The sequence below is a fragment of the Brachyistius frenatus genome, unplaced genomic scaffold, assembly GCF_029030835.1.
Source record: "Brachyistius frenatus isolate BFR_SWC_R1_liver_20210118 unplaced genomic scaffold, ASM2903083v1 Contig_124, whole genome shotgun sequence".
Taxonomy (NCBI): Eukaryota; Metazoa; Chordata; class Actinopteri; family Embiotocidae; genus Brachyistius; species Brachyistius frenatus.
The window spans coordinates 675,132-702,874 of NW_027210723.1; the positions used below are offsets into that span (position 1 = coordinate 675,132).

Genomic DNA, 27,743 nt, shown 5'->3' on the forward strand with positions numbered 1-27,743 from the left:
TTATACTTACTTGTTCACAAGGTCTTGACAAAAACCAGCATTGTTGCAAGGACTAGAGGCACACTCATTGATGTCTTCCTCACAGTGAAGGCCAGAAAATCCCATCTTACAATCACAGCTGGAAAACAAATGTTACTTTGTGTCAGATGGAAAATAGATTGATCTGTTTTCTACCAGCACATGCAAAGACTGAAAAAATAAATCTGAGACTTTACTGATATTAATTACACAACCTATGTTGCCTGATTGTCCATAGTGTACAGTAAAATAGGCCTGGATTTAAATTCTTTAACTAAACTGAACGTTTACATGACAGGAACCATTAAGGGAGATTTCTTTGGGACTGGTACGTTAATATCTGTTAAATAAATATGAAGAAAAAGCATGAGCTCAAGACAAATTTTGGCTCAGAGTAATCTGCTATTAAAAATGACATTAGACGTTTTTAATACTGTAAAGTGTTAAAGTTCAGTCACTCAAAAGCCTTTTTCTTATATCCTCAGAAATAAAAAATTGGTTATGGAGAATACTTTTTACCTGTAACTGTTGACCCGGTCCACACAGTCACCCTGGTTCTGGCATGGGTTTGAACTACATTCATTGGTGTCAATTTCACACCAAGTTCCTTCAAATCCTGAAAGATAGATGAGACGGTCATGGATCAGCAAACCCCACTACATCCTGAAAACGTCAGGGCCGATGATAACAAAGGCCCCAGTGAATGCCATTTTAATGGAACTAGTAGCCCCTGTAGCATATCTCATCTTCCAGCTCTCAGCACTCCCTGTTTCCCCTTTGAGAGTGTGTAAGTCTAATAATACTTTAGTGCCACAGACAAATTGGTCTGAGGGTTAGTGGTTTGGGGTTTGGGAGGTGTGTGTGTGTGTGCGCGCCACCGTGCATACGTGTCTGTGTGTGTGTGAGAGAGAGAGAAAGCGAGTTAGTAGGGGGACATCTTGTTAAGTTAGGGTAAGAGGGAGAGGCTAAGCCCAAGAGCTCTTTTGCCCTTGTTCATGAGGGGGTTGAGGGGCAGGATGGCTAAGCAGATCAGCATGGATGTTTTGTTGTACATCTGAAGGCAGCCTGGGAGCCTGTAATGTTCCACCTGCCGGAGGTATTCCTCTAGTGCTCGGCCTTGATCTGGCCCATTGGATGGTTTTGTGCTGACTAAATCAACATTTACTGTATGCAGGAGTGATTTTATTATATGAAATAAATGAATGAACAAACAAAATATCATAAATGAACCATTAATGCTCCATTCTATGGGAACAAATAAGGGACATAAAGATTGGAATATCATTAACAATCGAAACCCTGATCATGAAATGTATTTACTTCTAAACATAAGAAATACATCATTTAAATATCACTGAACTTAAAGACTTGAAATGTGTTACTTTGAAATTTGAAAAGCAAACATCAGAATTTACAGTATGTTTGAAAATTTGAATTATACCTTTAAAGTTGACCCTTTGAGAAAAAAAAAAGTGTTTATATACATTTTTAATTTTAAATATAGTAACAGAAATGAAGTAGGGTCAGCTGAATCTGGTCACGTTCAGACACTAAAGTTGAAGATGTGACATGCAGATCACAATATCAAGAATACCAAGGATAAACAATTACGTTTTGTTTACAGATTCTCTATGACCATCATTTGTCATTTTGCTTAATTTTTTAATTCACCATAGAAGTCTCCTGCACTATATGTAATCATAACAGGAAGTAATGCTATACAATACTGTAATTAAAACAATGATTTGGTCATTTTGTTGGTGCTTTCAACATCTACTATCCTATGAATATGAGATGGAAAAAAATTACATAGATGCAGGAATTGTAAGCCATTATTTGTACTCATCAGTTTGTTTAAGATAAAAAATAAAATAAAATAATACAAATAATTTAAAAAAAATCCTCTGCAAGTACAGTAATGCTCATGAGAGAAAGAAGAAGAAGAAGAAAAAAAGACACCGACAGTGACGCAGCTCTGTGCATCTTGGGATGTGAAAATGAGAGGGAATCCATGAGACCACAGAGAGCTTGGAGCATCTGGTGAATTATGGGACAGCACAGGTTTCCCAAGCTGGTCTGTCAGTCAAAGCAATGGTGGAGCACCTTGGGGACTATTCCGAATGTCACTACAATGTAATGCATCTTCTGCCACTAAGCAGTGACTGGAGGCTTCTCTTTGACAGAGTACAGAGAGGGATACCCAGGGCGCGTGCTCACGTAGTCATTCTATCATCTGGCTAGAGCTACAATCTGTGATCACGGCTGCTGCCAGTAAATGTCTCCGAGGAGAAGAAATTGAGGGTAATCCCTGGTGGATAGTGAACTAACTTTGATTGACATTTCAATTGAAATATGAGGAATGTCTTCATTGTAAGAGTCCGAGTTTGGTTTGGACTGCTACATTTGTGCCTATTGTCTTCTGTCAGTCTGATGTAACCCACACATCTGCAATATAGATCTCGATCTGTGTGCTATCATACATCAAATGTCAGATGTCACTGGTGGTTGAATGCGGGCAGGATTTTCATGCTGTACCCAAAATGTATTATGATTGCAAGATTTCTGTCAAAGTTCCAACCTTATGAGTTTGAATGTTTGATCTTAATCTATCGTGCACCTAATTTGCCAATCAGTGTAATATTTCTACGACAGAACGCAGTGCACAAATGCAACATCACAAAAAGATTTAAAAAAAATTTGGGTTGTCCTAAAAACTCAATGCACTGTATCTTTTAGAAAACGTGCAGCAAAGTAATAAGAAACACAACCAAATGCAGGATTATTTTCCAAATACAGAAAACACTATGAAATACAGACACGCTGCAAGGAGAACAGACTGCAACTGTAAATGTTTCCAGGGGGCACTGAAAAATGATGAACTAGGCTGGGAGATGCTTGTTTTTACCAAAGTGTCATTAAGTTATTAAGTTGACTATTTGAGTAAAGTTCCAGCCTGCTGGGAATCAAACCAGGGACTCACCGCTGACAGCATATGAACCCATGGGGTATGCACCTCAACAACTCGGCTATGAAGTCGCCCTGTTTAAACATTCAAATGATTTAATTCAGATATTAGTCCAGATATCTGCTGCCTAGCCCGCAGGTATATCATTGTTTTTTTTTTTTTACACGTGCAGCAGCATTTAGAGATGCTTTCTTAGTTTATATGTTTTATCTATTTTGTGTGACAAAAGCAAGAGGAAAGAGGTGCCACATAGATCACATTCAGCACAGAGGCAAATTCCATGGACAGTTTTTTTTATACATCTTGGTTTGTCTTTTGAATTTGTGTGACATCATTTATGCTTTATCTATTAAAATCACAGCAGAAGATAAAACAAACAAAAAAAAGTTTTTTGGTCATATTTTGTTTGATAAAAAGATGCTAACTTTGCAATATACCCTCGGTGGCCATTTTATTAAGTACACCTGTGAAATCAATTGCAATTCAATACAAAAGAAGTGCCTCAAATTCTACTGTTAAAAAAGTCTATAATATTCAGTATTTGGTGACATGGCTGCCCGTCACTTAAAAAAAAATAAAATAAAAGTAGACAGACAAACCAGATATCAAATTGGTCATTATAGCTGTATTTCTTATAATCAAGGAGTACAGCAGGCTCGGGAGTCCTTCACATACAAAGACACAAAACTGGGTTACTTGATTAAGTGGGTTAAGAATAGAAATCTCTTTGCATGTAAACACCAGCTACTGCGGCCAATTTACCCCACTGCTACACACCTGGACCACCTCTTCAGCACAGCTAATAAAGGCGCAAAATGATTAAACACCGAGTTTATTTTAAATGTGTTTACTGTACAGCTGTTCCAGACACAGGACTATTTTTATACATTATGTATAAATGAAGCCACTAACCTGTTTCTCACTGGTGTGCAAGTACTCAACCACAGCTACTGCATGGCTGTGGTTAAGTACTTGGACATTTTTTTTTTTTTTTAGTTTAAGCCATCCTAATCTGTTGGGGTGGCTAATTTAATTATGCCACACTGTTAACTGTCGCTGTGTAGTAAACTTTGGCCTTAACCTGACAAACTGCTCATTTTAGGGCACGTCAAACTGTTTTCTGCCAATGTTCTTGTATTGTAGCCCACCTGCAGAAAGATGTTAACATTTTAAACTGTAAAATCTGTATTAATTTGCTGTAAAACTAAAACTCTACTAAATGTTGAAAGAGAAAGAAGCAAAAAAGAAAGAAGCATGTGGACCAGCCTGGGCCAAGGAGTCTCCGAGATCTGTGGCAACAACATAATGACTCATATTAATGGTAATACATAAGGTAGGTTCAATTGGGTGCCTGTATTATATCATCCACACTTCATAACCATGTCATTGGGCTTCTTTATTATAAACTGTCCATTGAAACTTTGCTGCGAATTTTAAATATTAAGTAATATTGTTTTTGGTACTACAGATTCCACTGAGAATCAACACTATTTAAGGTCTCCTCTGTGCAGCTCTTTGCTTTGTGTTTGCTGGTCCTTATGTTTTGGACTGAAGTTCATCACCTTGTATTTCCTGTGACACAAGACGGCCTGATATGTTTTTTTTTTAATTTGTTTTAAGCAGTTTGGAAAACAAACTGGGGAACAATGTGAGCAAACCGCAGGCTAGGCTTGAACAAGCGCAAGAAAAGTTGCTCTGCTACTATTTGATATTTAAGTTTTGCTTTCGTTTGCTAAAATGCACCAAAACAAAACATGAAATATTAATACAGAATAATAGTTGTTCTGCCCATTGAGAGAACAAAGACTGCCTAATGCACTCTTATTGTAACATTTCAGCAGAGAGAAATTGCATGTATCATTAGTACAAAGAAATAAATATTGACTGTACTTAAGGCCTTTCCACTGGGAAATTAGAGGGACAAGCCACTTCCATATTCAAGGTTTTTTTCCAATTAGTTTACATTTTGAGTGACTCACTGCATCTTCTCCTAACAGTGTCACTCCCTGCCCACCTGTCATCATTTACAGAAAAAATAGAAAAGTGCTCTGGCTTGATACGAATGCGGATGCACCCATCAAGGTCACCTTTGGCTGTGCTTACAGCAGTAAGTGTCATGAGTTGAGGAGATGTGTTAGTACAGCAGAGGAATCTGTCACCACGGCAAACAGATTTTCCTCATAACAGATATATGTTAGTTTTTTACAAGATCCTTTTTCACAAAATAATAAGACATATTCAACATTATTATATTATTCAACATATTTTCTCAGTATGAGACACCAATTTAAATGTTTTTTTTTTTACAATAAGCATCCCTCATTATAACAACACATCACTTTATCTTGTTTTATTACAAAATATTCTCATTATATTTACAAACCCACCATATCTCGTTAAAGCTAACTTTTCTCATTATAACATTACATTACATTATAACAATTGGTATTTTACTATGACAAAGAACCTTCAATGTGTTCTTAAATGGAAAGAAGGGTCCATGATTGCCTGCAGAGACACTGTTGCATAGAGCAATGTGCACAATTGACAATCACTGATACCAACCACACATATACTGATTAAACACAGGCGCACAAACCCAGACATTATGCATAATAATACTGTGCCGCATGACTAGATCATCATCATCACAGTAATCCCCCTGACATCTGAAGCCAAACCTATGCCGTTGGGTATGTTAGGTAAAATATGTATATTCTATCAGCACTGTAGCCAGTCTCCAGTGATTTACATAGACACCATTTGGGTATTTTTCCTATTGTGAAACATTCAGGGATTAAACACCAATATTGTCAAATCTATTAATGACTAAGAATTTTTATGAGGGGAAATTCTCTGATACCACTAAGCGATCATTGATGCTTTTTGTCAGCTTTTTTTTTTTTCCACTGCTGTTGTTCAGACTGGAAACAGAGGTCTCAAAGCTTAAAAGGAAGAAAAGAACAACCTTTTGCCCTCAGCAATAGAATATCACAAGCACGCTGCGACCTTTGCCAACTGAAGGGGCAAACACTCACACCGAGTTTAAACACCTGCTACATTTTAATATAATCTTGCTTCTCTGTGTGCCTTCACTTTCAGAATATTAACCTTGACACTGGTTCTCCAAATGGAGCTGTGATTTACATGCTATAAACTTTATGAAAAATATATGACTGCCTCCCTATCGTGAACCATTATTCTGTGAGATTTCTTTGGAATAAATTTGATCTCTGTAATTGTACTATGGGAAGAGATGGTTATTGTGGCGGTTTAGTTACATTCTGCTGAAGTAATTTCATTCATTCAGTCAACACATTTTTAGTTTTTTTTTTCATTATATACAGTGTGTTACATGTAAGTAATGTGCTTTATGTGCTCCTGCTATCTCAGGCAGGGCATTATTGTAAAATAATCTTGTTCATCTAGAATAGCACACTATTTAACACAAAAATACATTAAGTTCTGGATATGTGTATTATCTTCTAACTCGCTGTACTGAATCAAGGAAAAAGGTAAGTGATATTCACAAACATCTGCCAGGGCATCTGGTTTATGAATTGAGACCCGTCTACTATAAGTCATATTGTCTGCCTCCTTTATAAAAGTGAATAATCACTTAAAATTAATGCAACAAGGACATCTTTGGCAACACATTCTCAGCACATCTTTTTCAATATCATATTAGGTATGTGTCAGTTCTCTTGTTGGCATAGCTCCACAGTAGCTCATTAACCAACTGTTTGGTAGGACACAATCTCAATCTTGTGGAAGGTGAAGGCTAGTGTAGCATGTCATGCAAATAAAGGAGTTTGTTCTCCATCTGGCCAGGAACACCTCTGGGGATATTCTGAGTCATGGAGACCAAATGGTTTTTGCATGTAAAGGGACACACAGTGCTTTGAATTAATTCCCTATACTGCAAAGAATCTAATTTCTTCACTTCATGCAATGGACTAGAGGCAAACTGATAGCACCCCTATCATATAGCCCACTTTTAACATTAAAATATGACAATTTGTCAACCAAAACCCAATAGAAAGGTACTACTGACATAGGCACACTAATACAGATAAAAATCATATCAAACATAATTAGGTCTTTGATTAATCTGAAACATTAAGACTTTGTCCTGTCCATTGTACATATACAAAATGCAATTTCAAAGAACCTGTTAATAAAATAATCTGATATTTACACTTAATTATTGTTTTGCTGCAAATTTATATTGTACAAACCATAAATTATTATATATTACCACGTCTAAATATTGAAAATCTAAAATCAGAGTCTTTATGATCCAAGGTCAGAATGTTCTGTCTTCTGTGCTTGTCTTTATATATAAATGACTAAAGTTGCAGGTTTGTAGTGTTTTTTTTTTTAGTTACGATGTTAAATAAATGAAAAGAAATTGCCTGTAATTATTTTTTTTTAGCTTTTCTGCCTTTTTGACCGTGTAAGTGGATCCATAACTGAAAGAAAGAGGTGGAGGACATGCAGCAGAGCTCTGAGGTAACACTGAAACCCAGGGTGTTGTAGTTTACATGTACAAACTTGTCTCTGTTCAAACAATTCAGGAAACTGAGCAAGGACACCAAGACCCATAGCTTGTGTACGGGACTCAGACTCTGATGTAACTATGCCTTGTACCACAATCTGGGCTGAGTGATGCTCTGCGTTGTTTGTTTCATTTGTTGTAGTTGTCGGCCAGTGACCCTAACCCCAACCTCTACCCTAACTCTCCCATTTTCAGGTTGCTCTTCTATCAGGTTTGGCACTCCCTGCTGAGGCTCCTCATTAAGAGGAAAGTGGAACATCTGTGCTGGCCAGGCAAGATGACTTAGGCCTCCTGGCCAGAGCCTCGGCAGAGAGTCACTGCTAGTGCGAACAAAAACTTCCTACAGAAGCCCTCTACAATTAAGACAGCATAACTGCTTCACTTATATTTTCCTTTAAGAAGATTCTTCAGCTGGCTCTGATTTTATTCTGGCCTCCAGGTTCTCACGGTGCACCTTTGTAGACAAAACTAATTTCCATTGTGGCAGGGTTTTACAAATCCCTTTAAAGCTACTCCCAGCAGAAACTTCCTAATGGCTGCCTTTTAGATCCTGTTGAACTAATGAACACTAAAGTTGCCACGTCAACCGTTTTGTTAGACATATAGTGAGGTGTCTAGGGTAAAACAATGACCACACACCCAGCTTTACAACATACTCATCACAGCACGTTTCGGAAAAATGATGACTAAACTCACAGTTAAAGGGCTTATCTTTTATATATATAAAAAAAAATCCTGTCAACTCCCATTGGATACTGCCATAAGAGTGGCTATGAAAAGTTTGACAGGGACCATTCACTATCAGAGTATTACTGTTGTCTCATGGGTAGCATTACCATTGATACCTGTGCCTCTTCTGCTGGATTCACACAATTCTGGTTGAATGGGGAGAACAGGAAAGACAATGGAAAGTCCATAACAGCCTAAATTAGCGACTTATGTTGTGTCACATATTTGTAGCGGTAAGTTATCAAGTCAAATCTCATAAAACACTGTATAGCTCCGATACAATTTGCAGAATAGATTGGATTAGTGTTAATATTGGATTTTATTTTTCATTATATTACATTACACTGATGTAGTAGCAAGTGGTGGTGCATTTGCAGCCATTCTGCCAACAGCTTGTTTGCATGTGTTTCACCATACGGGACATATTGTCGCATGTCGGAAATTCAAGATTCCTTTGATGATATGACAAATTGGAAGTTGACGTTACAATTTTTCCAGCTTGCCTGCTCATAATTATGTTTTAAATGATGTGACATATTTGTGTGCCATTCAAAAACGAGCTGAAAAGTAACGTGTAGCCAGAATCTAAACACAAGACCGGAAAAACAGAAAGGAATATTCAAAACTGATTAAAATAAATGGAAAAAAATGTAACAACAAATTTAACAAAATGTAAGAGTTTAAGTTTGAGGTTTCATATTTGTGTGACTTATGTTTACTCTTCTATGTCTATTACAAAGAGCACACGGGTAACATTTTCATTGGCAAAGATTTTTCAGTTTCAGAAAAGATAATTTGAAAGTAACCAAATTTCCTTAAATGATTTATCAGCCTATAATTATTTTTCTCCATAAACGCATAACACAGCAAAATTATTTTGAAAATGATCAGCCAATTAATATTTTACTTGCACAAAATTTCTGTGTACAAATTGATTCTTGCACATATACATATTCCTATGTATGTAGTCCTGTATATTATTTAACAGCTGCATGACCTGCATACATATAAAAATTGACATAGAACCAAAATATAGTGCACCCTAAATAATTGTTCCCTATACTACTGCTCTCAGGGTATTCATTTTCTACTTCTCATGTTGCAGCAACTTGGATTTTTTTTTCCCCCCTTAAATTTCATTGCACACTGTACAATGACAATAAACAATTCTGGTTCTGATTCTCTAAAGAATTATGACAAACATATGCAAATATGAGCGAGACATTTTACAGATTTTATAGACTTCAATTAGAATTTTGTTGCAGATGTTTATTCTTTTTATGTTGTTAATTGATAAATACTGTATGTCAAAACTGGAGAAAGAGCTGCACCGTATTAACATCTCAAACAAAAATACAACCGACTCGCCATACAATAACCTCGTTAACAACACAAACCTCCATGTTTACCCGGAGGCATGTTCTATCATGGTGCAGCTGCCATGACTTCCAACTGTGCCCATGTCTAAAAGCACACACAGTCTCTATTTGAGCGTAGACCATGTGCAGAAAGCTGCAGTTATTCTAACTGCACCATGACACATTCGGGCTGTAAACTGTTTTTTTTTTCCAAGAGTCAGTATCTCAAAGCAAATGAGAGGTTTTGTGCAGTTTTGTTGTCCAAACACCTGGAAGCTCATACATGCTGATACTACACTGAATTGTGTTGGATGTTTCCAGCCCTGGTATGTGAGACATTAGCCATTTCATGTCATTTAAAAGCTCTTTCTAATTAATTCAGTTCATTTTAACACTCTGTACACTTCTACAAAACACAATGCAAAATAGCAAATGAGGACAACTAAATGCCACGCACCAAATAGCTTAATGTTGATTTAATAATAAGTTAACCTTGATAATGTATATTGTGCGCTGTCCATCTTCAGTGTGTGGGATGAGATTTGCTCATGGCAGTAAATCTGGCAGACATAGGCAGACAAATTCTAATTTAATTAGGCTTAGGAATAATGTGAGGCCTACACGATTTCCTTGACAAATAGCCTACACTGAATGGTAAATAACAAGTCTTCAAAATTGCTGTACTGGGATCAAGCCATGGGTTGTATAACAGCTCAGTGTTTGTTGAGTAGTAGCTATGTAGGGTGGATTTATGGTGAATAATAATGGAGAGTAGTGAGTCACAATGCTTGTGTGAAGTGAAAACCACCAAGCCCACGCAAAGTTCTTGGTGTAATGTATGCAGCCAGCACCTAATTTCCCATTCCTCTCCAAGGAAGCTTTCTGAAACTAACCCAGCCGCTCTATTTATATCTGGCAACATCTTTTCATCTCTGTGCTGATAGAGCCATTAAGTACAGCACAAGCCTATAGCATCCTAACCTGCACACTGGAAAGTCAAAATGTTAAAACACTATAATTTAAGATTCCCAAGCTATCAAGGACTTACTGATAAACATCCTAACAGGCCATGAGAACTAATAAAGTGGCGAGTGCCATCGCTCCAACATTATTATGGTGCTTTTTATGAAACTAAACATGAACCAGATTTTCATGTATTAAATTTATATATGCCCAAGTCATCTATTAATGTGTGAGGGCATGTGAAGGAGCGAGAAACAACCATGTTTTACATGAACAAAGGACTGTAACCTGATTACTTTAAATATTTAAATAAGGTAAATATTGTAGTTCTTCTGAAAGACTTTCACGTTTTCACCTCATTATCCATACTAACACACAGTAGTTACATCCCTGTATGTGTGCATATGTTTGCTATTATGGATTCAAACAGTGACAAGTTTTGTTGGTCATTTAAAAAGCTACAAAGTCTATTTGGCCACATTTTGGCACAATTTGGTATATATAATATTCAAGGTCATAGTGAGCATATGAATACAGAGAAAACAACAAAAATAAAATGTGAATTTTTGGCTTGGCGAGTTATTTGACTTGTTTGTGCCCTTTTGATAATCTTACGAAAACATGTTATTTGAATCCATCATTGCAGACCGCAGACTTCTGTGAATTATCAAACTATCATATGTTAATAGTTACGTTTGCACCTGCTGGTACAAGTTTTAAAAGTAGACCTGGAGCCAAGGTATTTCTTTTATTTGAATCATTCATTTTAACAGATACTCTCTAAATAATTAAAGAGCTTTTGTATGTCAAATTATAATTTCATTATAGTGTGCTTGAAGTAGGCTATGGCTGAGTGGTTACACCACACACACATACACACACATCACATGGGCGAGAATGCCCTTCGCAGCTGAGTCCCCAGTTCGACTCCCAGCCAGCCGCATCTTTACTTCGTGTCATTCTTCTGCTCTCTTTCCCACATTTCCTGTCTATCTCTATCTATCAAATAAAAAGGCAAAATACCAAAAATAACCACCTCGAAAAGAAAGCATTGGTTGAAACCTAATCAAAGCAGAACATTTCCTTGTCTATAATGTAATAATTTCCATTTATCCTGCGTTATCTTTCTGCTCATTCCTATTTAGTTGTAGCACTGTGTTGCGTGGTAACACTGGTCTCTATGTCGGTGTGTTTGCTGTAATTGTAGCTGTATTTGTTTGTCCTCTTCCTTTGAAATTTAGCTTTATGGTAAACTCGTGAACAAAATGGTATATTTCAGCTCAAAAAGTGGGCTAAAATAAAACCACCGTGAGTATGAGGCACGTGGCGGTGTGTTCACTCACCAGCTGGGCATCTGCAGGAGGCTGTTCCATTGGAGCGTGTCAGGCAGGTGGAGTTGTGTAGGCAGAGATTGTGGAGGGGGCCACAGGGGTCATAAGGCTGGTTGCACAAGGGGCCAGTGAAGAAGGGGGGACAGGTGCAGGAGAACTCCCCAGGTACGTCTGACTCCTGACACTGAGCTCCATTTAGACAGGGCCCAGAATCACACTCATTCACATCCTCTGCACAGTCCACACCTGTCCAGCCCAGTGAGCACAAACACCTTGGATACACCAGAGATGAGATAATGGAGAGTCATTTTGGGATAAAATAAAAGGATTCCTAAATAAACAAACACTTACTTAGTAGTAAGTAGTACACTTACTTACGCTAAAGGTGTCATGCTCTTTGGGAAAAACAGGCTAAAAATGGACATGGTAGCGATACTGTGAGTGGCTGTAGATAAATTACCACATGGCATATGCATTTTTTTTTTCTTTTAATTCAAATGACCCACAGGACACATTTTCAACATAAAACTACAGTGCCACAGAACAAGTATTGGCACGACTCGCCTGCATCTCTGTGTGAGACAGTGTGGGAAATTTACAGGTTAATTGTACTATCGGTCAGAGCAGGATTTAATTCTGGACAGCTGAATGTAGGACACAGGAGGTTACAGTGCTGAGAGGGGATTAAATGGAAATGTATGCATGCTAGGCATAGACAGAGAGAGAGCGAGAGAGAGAGAGAGCGAGAGAGAGAGAGATGGGGATAGAGAAGCAGAGTGTGTGTGTGTGTGAATCTGAAGCATCTGCTCTTAAGGCAGGTGAGTATTCCACTTGGTGGCAGTGAGTACCCGAGCACTACCAACCACTCCACCTTGCATTCCTTTCCATCCCCCAACTTTTCCACCTGAAGCAGTTTTACGTCTCGCCAGCGAGAGCGGGGCATTAGCTGAAGCAGATACACCAGCTTTTTCCTCCAATGAGTCACAGATCCCCTGAAACCTTTTCATGCTGTGAGCCATTGATTGACTCATTTGTTTTACCTGCCATCTGCAATTCATTATCTCTGCTGCCAGTGGAAGGACATATTGCTATCTCTGAACGGCTTCTTTTTCTGCATTTATTAAGTGACTGATGCACCTCGTGAGGACAGTGCCCTCGGGCCAGCTTGCACACGTACTTGTAGCTGTTGAGAAGGTCTGTGCAGGTGGCGTTGTTTTTGCAGGGCTGTGATAAACATTCATCAATTTCTCGTTGGCAGTACTCCCCCTCCCAGCCAGAGTTGCACACACACTCATAACCCTGCAACACAAAAAAGAAAACACTGCTCGATTAACACTGAAATATACTGACACTTTACCTCTGTACTTGTCACAGCATAGATAGTATTTTAGGTAGTTAGAATCAAGTATTTATGATACAATCACCACACACACACACACACACACACACACACACACACACACACACACACACACACACACACACACACACACACACACACACACACACACACACACACACACCATTAAAAGCACTGCATATGCATGTAGAAGCTGTATATTAAGAGGTTATGGAGGTTCTGCCACTTATTTGTTTCCATATTTACTTCAGAAAACAAATGGTGCAACACTTTATATACTTGATCAAATCCATCCCCATTTTCTTAAAAATATTGCAGAATAAAACCTCAGACTCAGAGAAAACATCTTCCTGTGGAAATCAGTTTCAACTGTGGCAGAGTCACGCTTGTCTTACATTTTCACATTACTGCTATGCAGATGTATTCCACCCACCCTCTGAACAATATACAAGTCTGTTTTTTCCATGCCATTCAAGGTATATGGTGCAAGCTTTTATCCAGCATACAATACAACCACTGCACATTCTGTGTGGAAAGGAATTTTCATAGACAAACATGTGGAACATGTTTGATTTATCTTTGTCGGGAATTTTTTCTGAAGCCAGTGAAAATGTTGTTACTACTTTACATTAAGAAATGGATTTAGATATATATAGCCCTGAACACTGCGAATCTTTAAAAAAAAAAAAAAAAAAAATTCTTTCCTCCATTCAGTGCAGTATGCACTTGTCCTTTATTTCATCATTGCAATCTGCATTAGGAGAATAAATCACAGCATGGAAGATTAATGTTTTGTTGTCTATTAGTTTCCAAGGTGCCAGTGTATTTAAAATTTGTCTTTGCATACATTATGAACGTAGCCATAAGGTCAAGGGTTTTTTGGGATTCCTTGTTGTCGAGATCCTGTCTAAGGCTACGATGTGCTTCTGGTTGAATGCATGCTAATCTGTATTTCATACACTGGAGGGGAGCCGTTAAACTTTGTCTGATATAATTTGTACACTGTAAGTCCTATGGTGGTGGTGGGGGGGGGGGGAATGCCGTCATCTCATGATAAATTAGATACCTCCAGGAGACTCCAATACCTTACCCCTGGCAATAGAACATAATCTAATTTTTGCTGCTAAGTCACCTTCAGGGAACGCAATTCTCCAAAATAAGCTAAAGCTCTGCGGGATGCAGTGTTCAGAGAGAGGAAGCGCTGCACTGTAAACAAGACTATGTAAAGGGGTTTCCATAAACGGGTCCTATTTTAGTAATCAGCTGAGAAAAAATATATGACGGTGAAACGGAGTGACAAAACAATATTAGTTGAAATGTCATTATTTCCCTCATATTACATACCATTTCCCTTTTATGTCTTTGGATTTAGAGAGTTTAGTTCATCCTAGGTTAAAATGCCACTGAGATATTTAAACCAGAATTCTCTGCTGCAACAATTGTGAAACCTTTACATACTGTTCTTTTTAAACTCCTTCATAACAGGGCAAAATAAGCAATTGTCCTTCAGTTATCATGAAATTTCTGCAATAGCTCTTTTATGATACCAATCTGTCTTTATAGAAACAGCATGCTAGTTTGCTACTACTGGTGCCTATGAACACTGAAGAGTTACCTGTGGTTAGTTTTAGTTGACATTAGTGTTTATGCCAAAATTTGATTATATTTCACATACAGAAATGTTAAAACACAACATATTGAATTAATATAAATGTTTTTGGCAAACCATAATGTGGCTTTGATTATTTTTGACAAAATGTAACCTATTGGATAAAACATAAATAGTTATTGAGCAGTTGCTGCAGAGGATGGTCACTGCCACATGTTGAAAGCTTAAAGCTTAGTTTTGAAAATTCCAATGCTAATTTAAAAAGAGTCATGTTTGGCATTGAAAGAGAAATTAATCTGTACTTAAGATTTTCTGTTTGTGACAACAACAAAAAAAATACATCATCTCACTTAGATACATAATGCTCTAATTCTAAAGACTACATATCAGAAGTTATCACAGAAAAATTAAAAAAAAAACCTCAACCAAAGACTTCATCTATGACACATCTGTTTCACTCCTGCAATCTGTTAGCAAATAAGCAGCTGTTGGAGAAAAGGCCCTTGGTACTCATTGCACAGTTTGTGAGCAGCAGGCAACTCCCAAGGCCTTTTTGCAACTGCAACATATCAATGTTATTGGCTTAAAAAACACTTGAATAGCTACAAAAGTAGAGCTGCGTCTTATAATAAGTCGTAAAATGCTCTATAAGTGTATTTTCTTTTTGCACCTGACATTAGACATATGGATTAGTAATTTCATGTCTATGTCTACACATGCTTCGCATAGCCAGGAAGGGCAGATCTTCAGGGGGAATATACTATACTGTACTGTGGAAGGGCTTATTGCAATGCAAAGTCACTCAATGGCTAAATCAAAAATTAAATAAAGGATTATCAACCAGTAACTTCTTTATGTTTTATAAAACTTCAATTTAATCTCAATCATTGATTGAGATGAACTCTTTTGTAGATATTTAATTACTGATCCAAAGTACCTAACCTGTTATGGACATCTAATTGCAAAAAAATTACATTCTGGTCAAAACATTTTATTTTGTATACATTTCATGTTCGATTTGTTCATTGTAAACAACTATACTTACTGTAGCTTCAGAGTATACTCTGGTAACCTTTTGGTCATTATGATACTCAACCCAAAAGACATACTGTAATTGGCACAACTTGTCTATTTGCAGAGACAACAATGAAGTGCATGTATTAGACATCTTCTGTTTCTTCTGCACTTTTAGAAACATACAACATCTAGTCATTCTGAATTTTCCATTGATCGGTAGGATTTGCCATATTGTCCTGAACTGTATAAACCTGATCACTGTGGACCTGCAGTAGACTACATTGTCATGTAGTTTTTTTTGTTTTATTTTTAATAATAAACAGTTATTTATGTTGTTGCACGGTTGTTTATATTTACTGCAGAAATACATTCAAACATTAACTGCATAACAGTCATCAAAGGTGATAAATGCAGTAATGTATGTGACACAAGTCTATTAATATTTTATGAAGAGTTACCAGCTATTCTGATTTATAGGGCACTAGGCCATTTTTGAGCCTCTTCAAAGGCCATAATATCATAACATTATACTGTCACAGAAAAAAAAAAAGTGTCTACTTACCAGATGGAGATCCTTACATATTGAGTTGGAACTGCATAAACTGTTCATGCAGTCATCATTGTCTTGCTCACATCTCAACCCGGCATAACCCGGACTACAAAGGCAGTAAAAGCCATCCACAACTAAAAAAAAATAGAAATCAGAGGGATAGTTACAGCACCTTGCATCACATATTCATTCACTTATCTCTCGGTGAGTCCTTCATTTCTACACAGGTAAGTGCTATGTATGTGCATGAATCACAATCACCACTGTGTTTCCATTTTGTAATGGATATGACCATTAAATAAACGCCTTATACTGTATCAGTAAAACCTGTTGTTGCCAAATCTATGTGACAGGTCACCTCTCTGTGCATTAGTCTGAAAGAGTTTGACACTAACCATCTTTAAAAGAACCTGTCTCAAATGGCTATTCAGTCCTCTTCTCTCCGACTACTTTCCTTGTCTCCCATCTGGACTTATCCCATACTTTGTCGATGAAAGCCTGAAAGCCTCGCCATTTGTTACCACTCTCTCAATATACTTGTAACACAATAGATGAGAGAAAAAGGAGCACAACAGAGGGAGAGAGCCCATTTCAGTAGCATTCTTCCTTCAGATGCAACAAATGTGCCAATTTCTTCTGTCAGAAGTTAGAATCTCATGTCTAATAATCCATTCCTTCCTCTATTTAATTATTAATGGTGTTAAAAAGGGATGCATCATTCTGTTTCTCCAACACAACACTGGTACAGGCAGTCAGTGACAGAGGTAATTGCGGTTCTTACAGGAGTGAATTTATTACTTCCCCAGTCAGGGTCCCAGGATTCTTCATTATCCCAAAGATTTACCACGTAATCTATGCTGTCACTCTGTCTTGGTGCGTGTAGATGCTATTACTCTCATTAAATGCTTTAGGTCCTGGGTGGCAGCAGCATTACTCATCTCAGCCACTGTGGCTATGCAATGCTGTCCCTGGTGGCTGGCTGGTTGCTGCCGAGTGCTGGCCAATAGGTCCTTGAGGCCTGCCTCACTAACCTAAGGTGATCTGGCTGCGCTCAAGATTGGTCAACACAGCTGGTCAATGCTTACAGTAGGACTGCGAGGGACGGATAGCGATCCCAGTGATCCACTTAGATAGCGATCCACTGCCATCACTGTTTTATTATAGCATAAGCCAGTTGAAAAAACATTGGCAGGATTTCAGAGCTGACATGAAGGGTGGAAAGCAAAAATATTTAAAGAAAACAATATTTTCTGCTCAACTAGTTTACAGTGCATGCAATGCATGTAATTTTTTTTATCATGAGAATGTATGCAGTTTTTACTTAATATCCTTCACAGTAAATATGAGGACAAATTAACCAATAACCAATAAACATTGACCAATGGGTGATACAAATTCCATAACTATTATTATTATTTAAAATAATCTTTATTTGTTATTGTCTTAATCCGTTTTTTTATTATTTTATTTTCATCAATGAGTTTTTGAATCACTTATGCCAGAGATAAAAAAATACATATGGGTGAAATCAGATTAACCACACAAATTGTGTCATTCATCATCCATTATTCAAATTATAACACAAAATTGATGCTTAATTGATTTCATTTTACAGCCACGTTAAGGCACTAATTAAGTGTACTCCAGCAAGCAATGTCCAAGACACACATCATTATGGATGACTCTACTCTCATATTAGCTGCAATGGTGACCCATTTCAAAACTGCCTGTTAGACTGTAAGTGAGCAAAAGCAAATTAGACATATCCAGTGTGTGTGTGTGTGTGTGTGTGTGTGTGTGTGTGTGTGTGTGTGTGTGTGTGTGTGTGTGTGTGTGTGTGTGTGTGTGTGTGTGTGTGTGTGTGTGTGTGTGTGTGTGTGTGTGTGTGTGTGCATGTATGAAGCTATGCTTCCATCTTGACTGCCTGTTATTAAGAATGTTGGCGAGGTAAGCTGTTTCTTACCATCATAGCAGAAGCCGTGAAAACAGGGGCTGGAACTGCACTCATCCACATTGATTTCACAGCGGGGGCCCGTGAAGCCCCGGCGACAGTGACAGCGGAAACCCAAAGGGAAATGGTCCTGATCCAACTCTTCCACACACACTGCACCATTCTCGCAGGGATTACTGGCCTCACAGGGTAAGAACTCACAATTATGACCTGCAGTGAGACAAAGAAACACACGTTAACCGTCCATCCTGCAGACAAGAATCTCTGTAGAAATGCAATGCAACTGCAGAGCTGGCGATATTAAAGATGAACCCCTTGTTTCCTTGAACCTGTCCTTGTGGTAGATTACATGCTGTGTCAAGCTTACTTATTGAACAGAGACAATCGACAGAAGGACAAATGAGAGGTCTTAAAAGTGCACCAGCAGGAGCTGATGCATTTTGTTGCTTAATAGAACATTTATTTGTGAATACTATAATTTCCACTCTGCAATTATCCTCACAAATATACCAACACTCCATTTCCGAGGCTGAACATCCAAAAAGAAACGATGGATGTTATTACACTACCTAAAATATAATACATAAGGAAATACATTTTTGTGCTTGCTCCAAAACAATTACCAAATAAATAGACTCAGTCCATGCAGTCATGCTCCATGCTGATTTAAAACTACTAATAAAAGCGCACCTGTGTCTGCCTATCAGTCACATTCATTACTAATGTGCCACTGAATATTACCATTTGCACTGTTTTTGTGTCACTTAACTGTCACTTTGTTTTAGAAAACTATGAGAACTGCCCAGGCAAATTAAAGTGCAACACATCATTAAAGACAGGTCATGCATGAAGCAAACAGCTGCTGAAAAGTAAGAAAAAAGTTCAGAAATAAAAAGGAAAAAAGACATGCATGCACAAATTATCTTAACAAAGTGCAGAATATCAATCACAAAATAAAAATGTTGAATGTTACAAAAACATGCAAAACTAGACATTACACAATGGTTATGTGTCCTACCTCAGATCATTTCTGTAAAATATTCACATGAAAATTTTTTTTGGGGAATATTCAATCAGTACAAATTTAAGTGAAATCAGTTTCTTATTTGTAGAGAAACTGCTGAATCCAAATGCTTTGATCAAACTATATGTAAGGCACACTATGGCTTTCGGCTGAGCCAGCAGAAGCCTCAGCTGGTTGACCCACGAGTTGTTAAAGAAAGAAGTTCAAAAAGTTATGTTCTGACTATGTCAGCTTATTACACAAAAGTATACTGGAAATAATGACTTTGATATTGCAAAAGTTGCAAACATTCAGCTTGTCAGTTACACAGTAAGTGGTAAACATCAGTATTGTTTTTCATTGATACATAACTAAGCAATAGCTTCTTTACTAGGGAAAGAAGTGTTAGGAGTATTATTGTTCAATTGTTGATGATTTGAAAATACTCATTTGTTCATTGTGTAAGTGAGCGATATTAAAGCTCCATGAAGCAATGCCTTGATAAAAACATTAAATAAGCTGAAATCTTCTGCTACAGATACATCTGCAGATTATGACTCACACTGAGTTTTAATTGTAAAGTGGATGAATTACTTTTCTATTGCATGGCAAACATGGTTATTACGATACGTATGGTATATAACATTACGCAATTTGCTTTGTTGCTTTAACAATGAAGCGTCAACTTCTATAGACTCTTCATTGAACAATAGGCTGATACCGTCTCAGAGTTTACGTCACTATTTGGTTTTATGTACTGTAGAGTTTCTTATATCTTTGGCAGTGCAAAGCCACCATATCGTGAAGGGGCCATGAGCACACTTTACAGTAGAAATGGTGTTACATGGGTAATCAGCTGTGCCTCATTTCTGCATTACTTTCTACAACCCTTTGAATTACAGCTGAAGACTTCCATTTTCATTTTCGTCAGAGCTCTGCATTTTTTTCTTTATGCTATCAGAGTGTCTTTGAAGTACCTTTTTGTAAATTCTATGTGCCTTTTTCAGGAATCATTTCCTTCTGGCCGCTCTGCAGTAAAGCCTGGATTTGTGAAGTACTGCCATGACTGTTGTCCTTCCAGGAAGATCTCGCAGCCAATGAGCTCATTAGATCTGTCAGAGTGGTCCTTGGGTTTTGACCAAGGCCCCTCTTGACTGGTTGCTTGGTTTGTTAGGATGAGTGTGTCTAGAATGGGTCTGGCTAGATGAATGCATTTCACATTTATTAATGATTCATGGTTTTGTATTTCTTTGAAATACCACAAATAGAATTGCATGTACCAACAGCTCTTTAAGCTATATGGTAGAGCCCCTCCTCCATCATGCACAGTAAACAGTGGGTCTTTAATAACGGCAGCTTGTGTCTCCGTTTAAATCATAACTAGCAAACTAAAATATTTACCAAAATAAACCCAGTTATGCCAATAACTCAATATCATTAAAAAAAAAAAAAAAAAAAAGATCTAGTTTATGTAAGATTATTACAACTATTATCATTATTTTATTTAAAACAATGTTTTATATAGGTACAGGTGGAGTAGTAGCGTTACACTGTTATCTACTTTCACTAGATAGATAAAACATGTTATGTAAGACATGTAAAACATTTATAACTAAAGTACTTTTTATTATATACCAAACTTTCAAATTAGATTTAGGTTCACATATCGATGAAATATAGACGGGCTTTGTTGATTCATTATATTAAAATATAATCTACTTTATGATTACATAATGTGCATTACAATATACTATTATTATTATCACAAATAACAACAATTAAAATGGAAAAATATAGATTCTTAACATTATTTAACAAGTAATGGCTATAATTAAATAATCTATATTCATGGTAGGCAGTGATTTATCATCTTTGCAGTCTCAAAGTACTTTGTGCTATTTCCCATTCACACACCACTGGCAGCAAACCCACCATGGTACAGGTGTCTTGCCCAAGGACACTTAGGCATGTGGATAGGAGGATCAAACTTCCAATCTGATTAGTGGGCAATCCACTCTACCATCTGAGCCACAGCCGCCTCATCAGTGATCATTCATTAAATTTGGTTTTAGCTTTTCACCATTTCACCATTTATTTAAAAAAAAAATAATAAGAAGAAGAAGTCTTGCAATGTTGGTAAAATCATCCAATACCTGATATCACTCATCAGCTTTTTTATTTACACCAATTTGCATTGATAATCGCTGATAGTGACACAAGTTGTTCTCAGACTTAAGGATGGAAGTTGTCGCTTGTGTGGCAGAAGCATCGAACAAGGCTTACATCCGCCTAATTGCTCAAGTTTTCTTTATTTAACTGCAGGTAGAAAATGAAGATGTACTAATTTTGTTGAGACATGTGAAGTGAGTTCAGACAGGTGAAAATAATAGTATGTGAAGTTAATTAACTTTGCTTTCTGTCCCCATTCCCTCAGTGCTCATTACCTTTAAATGGAGCCACACACTGGCAGAAGTAATTACCAGGCCGGTCAATGCAAGTGGCTCCATTCTTGCAGGGAGATGGAGCACACTCATCAATGTCAAGTTCACATTTTGCACCTTTAACAGAGAGAAACACAAATAAAATAAATTATACCAAAGTGTGACCAACAGAAATGTTTGACAAATAAACCTGTCACTTTAACAGTTAGCTAAATCAAAAAAGAAGCTGGTCTTTCTTGCACTATTGTCTTCACTGCTACAGGCTTCTTCCCATGACAGATCTTTTATCTAATTATAAACAGTAGTTAAATGTCTTAGATAAACAACACAAACCTGAAATAGCTAGGTTCATGTTTTTTTTTGGTAAATTACTATTTTGAAGGATGCAGACTTTAATACCATACACGCAGAGAATGGAAAAGCTGATGATGGTGCACCAAAGTGCTGAATACAGCTATAATACCCGAGAGGGGGCTGCAGCAAGGTAGATACAGAACAGCAAAGAACATCCTCATTCCTTTTCAGATACAATTTCTAAACCTTCAAAAAAGTTTTCCTCAACGTATTATCCGTAAGACATTTTTTTTTTTTATAAACAGGGGAAAAAAGGTCCTTTGTGATCTTAAGATTCAGCACTGCACCCACCTCTATCGTCGGTAATGCACTGTGAATCCTGCTCTGTGGGAATTATTAGCAATTGTTAGGGAACAGTTCAAAAGCCATTTCTGCATTTGACTTTAAAGGGTGGAAATCTTCTTATCTTTGGTTTAATCTAGAGTTCTCTTTGCTGTAAACACCGGGCACTGCAGCACCACATATCGAGAGAAAAATTATTCTCCAAGACTTCAAAATGTCTGCAAGTATCAGACTATTATTTTGATTACTGCTGACTTCACTTTGAAAATGTACCTGTTGCAACAACAAAACATAATTCATAAATAAAGATATGGTTGTCTGAATGTGCCGTTTTAATTGAGGACATACGAAGAACACAACAAGGAAAACAACTATTTTTCACATCCAGTGTATGTAGGTAGTGGTAAGACTGCAGTGTGATTCTTTTTAGACATTACTGCTGGTAATTTGTAAATGGCACCATGCTGACTCGCTAAACTAAAAGCGTGACAATGCAAAATATGTCCTCGAAACATCTAAAGCATGCTAGCATGCTCATTGAGCACCTAGCTGAAATCACTGTTGTGCCATTAGAATTGTTGTTGACCCTCAGTCTTGTTAAGAATATGGTTATATGTTTAAATGGATTGTGAACACAACTTATATTATATAATGTAGTCCTACATCAGAGCCATTACATATTTGTGTTGGCCTTACTCTATAAAGTCTGATATTTGTTAAACCTCTGACATGCTTTCTGGACTTATTGTGATACAAAAATAGATAATGATTTTATTCTATATCTTCCAACACATGTAGGATGTCATCCACACAGGTTCATATAAAATGTAAGCTTTATGAAACAAAGCTATTCCTCACCTGAATCATGTGCAATCACCTCAAGTGCATTCACTAACCTGTAAAGCCAGGCATGCAGACACATTCATAGCCATGAACAACATCAACACAGGTGGCATTGTGCAGACAGGGAGACGATATGCACTCGTTTATGTTGACTTCACAGTAGTTGCCTGTAAGAAAAGGACAATTCAAAAGAAGCAGTGGCCTCGAATTGGCAAAGTATGTTGCATTTGGCGACAAAACTCAGGAATTTGGTGACTGTTGAATTTCTTGGTTGTAGTTCAGAAGAACACATGCTCACCCTGCAACACTATTGGAAAAACTAGATTATACTGTTACCCTACCAAAATCTATTGGAGAGTGATATTTTGTTTCAAATATTTAACAAATAAGGACTTTAAATCCAGATATCAAAGAATTAAAAGGTAAATAATTTACTGCGCCATTAAAAGAAAAAAAAATAACACATCCTTGGATATTTTCTGTTGAAGGAATGTGCAGCGGATTCACATTTATTTTGTATTTACTTTAAATGGTATCTGACACACCAAGTTCAAATAGATTATTCTCTTGGTGTTTCCTCCTTGTTTTCTTAGAAAATACAAAGCAGATTAGAAAAGAACATCCTCAGTTTAAACTAAGCTTCAAGATGTTTTTTTTTTTTTTGCATTATCACCATTTCACACATTTACACTAACTGTAAGCTTTAGAGTAGGCTGTATTATATAGTGTGAAATGCCAAAGTGTATTGGGTCTTTGAATTACAACAACATTCCCTGTAATTACAGCGTGCTATTGGTGCTGCTCTTGCAACACTAGAAGGGAAATTGCTTGTTCTATAACCTCGTCGCCTCTCGTGGATCTGGCCTGAAGGTTTGCGTGAGCTAAGTGTTGACACACTCGGGTCATCTTGTTTTCTATACGGACGGTCAGTGTTGCCAAAAATAATTTAAACTCTCTTCAAGACTCTGGGAACATCCGAAGATTTACATAATTTCCCTAATTAAATAGAGCAGAGAGTTTGCTCGGTTACATACTGCTCATATCAGTTTTCCTTCTCAGATTATTGATAACAAACACAAAGTCTTTAAAAACATGTTTAATTTTGCACATGCTATTAAACACATCACCAGAAAAGTGGGGACATTTTTTTTGAAATCACATTACATCTTTTGTTCTAATCGCAACAACAATTAGGAATACAGTTTAGATGGTCATTTGGTTGGTATTTTACAAAATAGTTCACTGAGTGTTTCCTAGATTAAATTTCAGATGAACATTTATGTTCTATGAAGAGGATTTTTTTTTTTAAACGATTTTAGTGAATCAAATACTTTCGCTAGAATATATTTTCCTGCATATTTATCATATTGCTATGACATTTACTAGAGAAATTCATGCTCTATATAGTTTATCTTAAATTAATTTATTAAAGTCATTAAAATAAACACTTTTCAATTAATTTAAGCACAACTCACACACACACATTTAAGAGTATTATTTAGATTCCACTCAGACATTTGAGCAGTTGTAAAGAATATAAAATACCTGTGATCCCAAGAGGACACTGACAGCTGAATGAGTTGAGCTCATCTACGCAGGAGCCTCCATTTTGACAAGGCTGGCTGAGACATTCATTCACTTCAATCTCACAGTTATTTCCTGAGAAAGTAAGAGAACAGCACAACATGTTGATAAATTGCCACTGTGAATAAAATGTCACTTTAACTCAGACAGAATAACTTCAAGATAGCTTTCACTTACCAATAAATCCAGGAGCACAGAAGCATTTGTAGCCATTCAGAGTATCCTTACAAATACTCAGGACTCCACATGGCTCTTCTTCACAGTCGTCAATGTTTATTTCACAGAACTGGCCTGTTAAACCTGCAGAGAGAGGACAAGATGTTCTTTAGGATTTCTCCATTTCAGATATTTATAACACTTTATAACACTGCTTTGTAAAAATCTCTAGTAATGATTAGTCCTTAATAACTGCAGTAATGATAAGACACTCATTGTATTATTAATTAAGAAAAACAATTTAAACGCTTAAGTATTCAGGTTTACAGTTAAAGCCTTTGTAAAGTAAATTCAGAGATTACGTTCTAAACATATGACGTTAGATGTTAGAAAATAATGTCTGGAAACCTGTGAGAAGACTGTGAACTATGTTGTACGTCGAGTTATTTTTCATTATTTTTGTGTTCAGGACTTTTGTTGGTGAGCCAGAAATCATGGCTGGATAACAAACTGGAGCCATATTTGGCATGACCCCTCAGCTAATAACAAGAGGTGGTGCACATGAGTAGCGGTGGCTCTCCTGCTTACTACACCCACTACGGCCTATAGCTTGCTAGCTGGCTATGCCTTCGTCCCACAAATGCACCTTCCATGACTGCCAGAATTTGCAGAGCAGCTCAGTCTCCTTATTTAAATGTTCTAAGAATGATGAGATGAAAAGGAGGTTGCCGAATTTTGTGAAAAGACACATCGATGGGAAGTTTTGTAGGAGGGGCAACCCCCTTATGCAATTTTATATCACGAGGAATTAGGTTGACTCTCGGGTAGGTCAGTGTCCTCCGGCTCTGGTTTTGCTTTCTAATAAGAAAAACACACTTCATATTGGTCCTAATGACCACTGAACAATCAATGCCTTACACACTGTTCACTTCTAGTAAACTAATAAGGAACTTGGCAGAGTTGGTAATTACTAAATTTGGTTATTGCGGGTTCGGGTTCGGGTTAGTGTTAGGGTTAGTGGCATGGTAGTTTTCTGCAATTTATTATAAAATACTGTTTTATCAATTATTATCCTAATATTTCTACCATAGTTTATCAGTGTAATTATCATGCTAGTCATGGTCAGTTTTGTTAAGTACTATATTTACAAAGCTTATTATGTGTGAATTAATATGCCTTTTACAATAAAATTGTATTATACTGGTAATAATCAATTTTCTAAATGTAACAATCTTTCACATTGAAAATATTAGGTCCCCTGTCATATACGAGTAAAAGGGTATTTAATAACAGTGTATTTTTCCTGATAGTAAACTATTCATTGACAAAACACTACCAGAAAACTCATGGATCAAAAATGGGCAAACAGATATTCTTAGCATCATCACTGCTTTGAAGTCAGCTCACAACCTGATGAACACAGCCCTGACTTACACATCTCATAAGGCTGTTACGTGTTGTTGCTTAAGGCCAAAGAGATTAGACTCCCACAGAGAAGAAAGCTGAACAAGTGAAAGCATCAGGCTGGGAGTGTGTCTGCTGTGTACACGATTCATTCGAGGAAATGCCTCCATCTGAAACATTCCCCTGCTGAACGGTGAACCTACCTGGCAAACAATCACACTTGAACCCTCTCGGTAGAGCCACACACACTGAACTTTGTTGACACAGGCCATCAACACAGTGGTTTATAGGTGTTTTGCAGTGCGGCCCAGTGTACCCGTGTCGACACACACATCTATGAACACTTTCCAGCTCTTCACAGAGGAGAGTCCCCTCAGGGTCGCAAGGATTTGACACACATTGGCTCACAGACAAGGAGCAGTCTTTGCCATGATATCCTGTAAGAGGTAGGATCAAAGGCATGATTGATGTGCTGTGCTGTGTACAGTATCCTCATGCTTTCCCACATCTGGCAAAATCATGAATTATAATTTCATGTAATGCTCTCGTTTCCAGTGTTTTTTGTCCCCCCTGATTTACATAATTCACCCAGCCAGATCATAAAGCACTAAAACCAAGGAGGGATTTCAGTTACAGTACATAACCAACATTAGAGAGAAAACACTGTGAAGTGTTTTCTTTTTTCACCCATTGTAACTCATTTATGGATTTCTAATGGTAATCACTGCATAGTAAAAGCTGAATCCCCAGGAATCAACAACACTAAAATGTTTTCACATCCATTAAAGACTAAATTAACAAACGGGATTGATGTACAGTTAAGCAAGAGCGCATGGCACACTGTAGTTTCAATGGTTACCTTGCTTGGTATTATTTTCCTTGAACACACTATTAAATATCTATATTTTTAGATGAATTACTATAGCAATGGCTAAATAGCAAAACCTAAGCTTTGCCATATATCAAAATAAAGATTACATTTAACAAATTCATACAAATCCACTGTGTAAACAGATTGTTTATTACCTGGAGGGCAAACACATTGAATTTCCAAAGCTAAGTTGTGGGAGCAGGTTCCTCCATTTTTGCAGAACTTCAGATCTGATGTACATGCAGAGATAGATGTGGAGCAGTTCTTACCTGGAAGGTAAATAAAGATTGTTAATGTATGTTCATAATGATAAACACAAACTAAGGAAAAAGATCGCACCGCCAACATAATGACATGTTTCAATAACGTGCACAAATTGGGTTTGACTGCAGAGAG

The 27,743-nt window shown here is 37.2% G+C and overlaps 1 protein-coding gene across 1 annotated transcript in view; it reads right to left on the reverse strand.

Moving 5' to 3' along the window:
• eys (eyes shut homolog) overlaps positions 1–27,743 on the reverse strand; it is a 138,021-nt gene that overhangs the window by 75,923 nt on the left and 34,355 nt on the right. Inside the window, exons 15-26 of the mRNA XM_069713923.1 lie at positions 27,503–27,616; positions 26,680–26,913; positions 25,094–25,216; positions 24,878–24,991; positions 23,386–23,499; positions 21,857–21,970; positions 18,422–18,619; positions 16,471–16,592; positions 13,100–13,221; positions 11,935–12,194; positions 538–634; positions 11–118 (exon numbers count right to left, since the gene is read on the reverse strand). Of these exons, the coding sequence (XP_069570024.1) occupies positions 11–118; positions 538–634; positions 11,935–12,194; positions 13,100–13,221; positions 16,471–16,592; positions 18,422–18,619; positions 21,857–21,970; positions 23,386–23,499; positions 24,878–24,991; positions 25,094–25,216; positions 26,680–26,913; positions 27,503–27,616 (1,720 nt within the window). The remainder of the gene's footprint in view (positions 1–10; positions 119–537; positions 635–11,934; positions 12,195–13,099; positions 13,222–16,470; positions 16,593–18,421; positions 18,620–21,856; positions 21,971–23,385; positions 23,500–24,877; positions 24,992–25,093; positions 25,217–26,679; positions 26,914–27,502; positions 27,617–27,743) is intronic.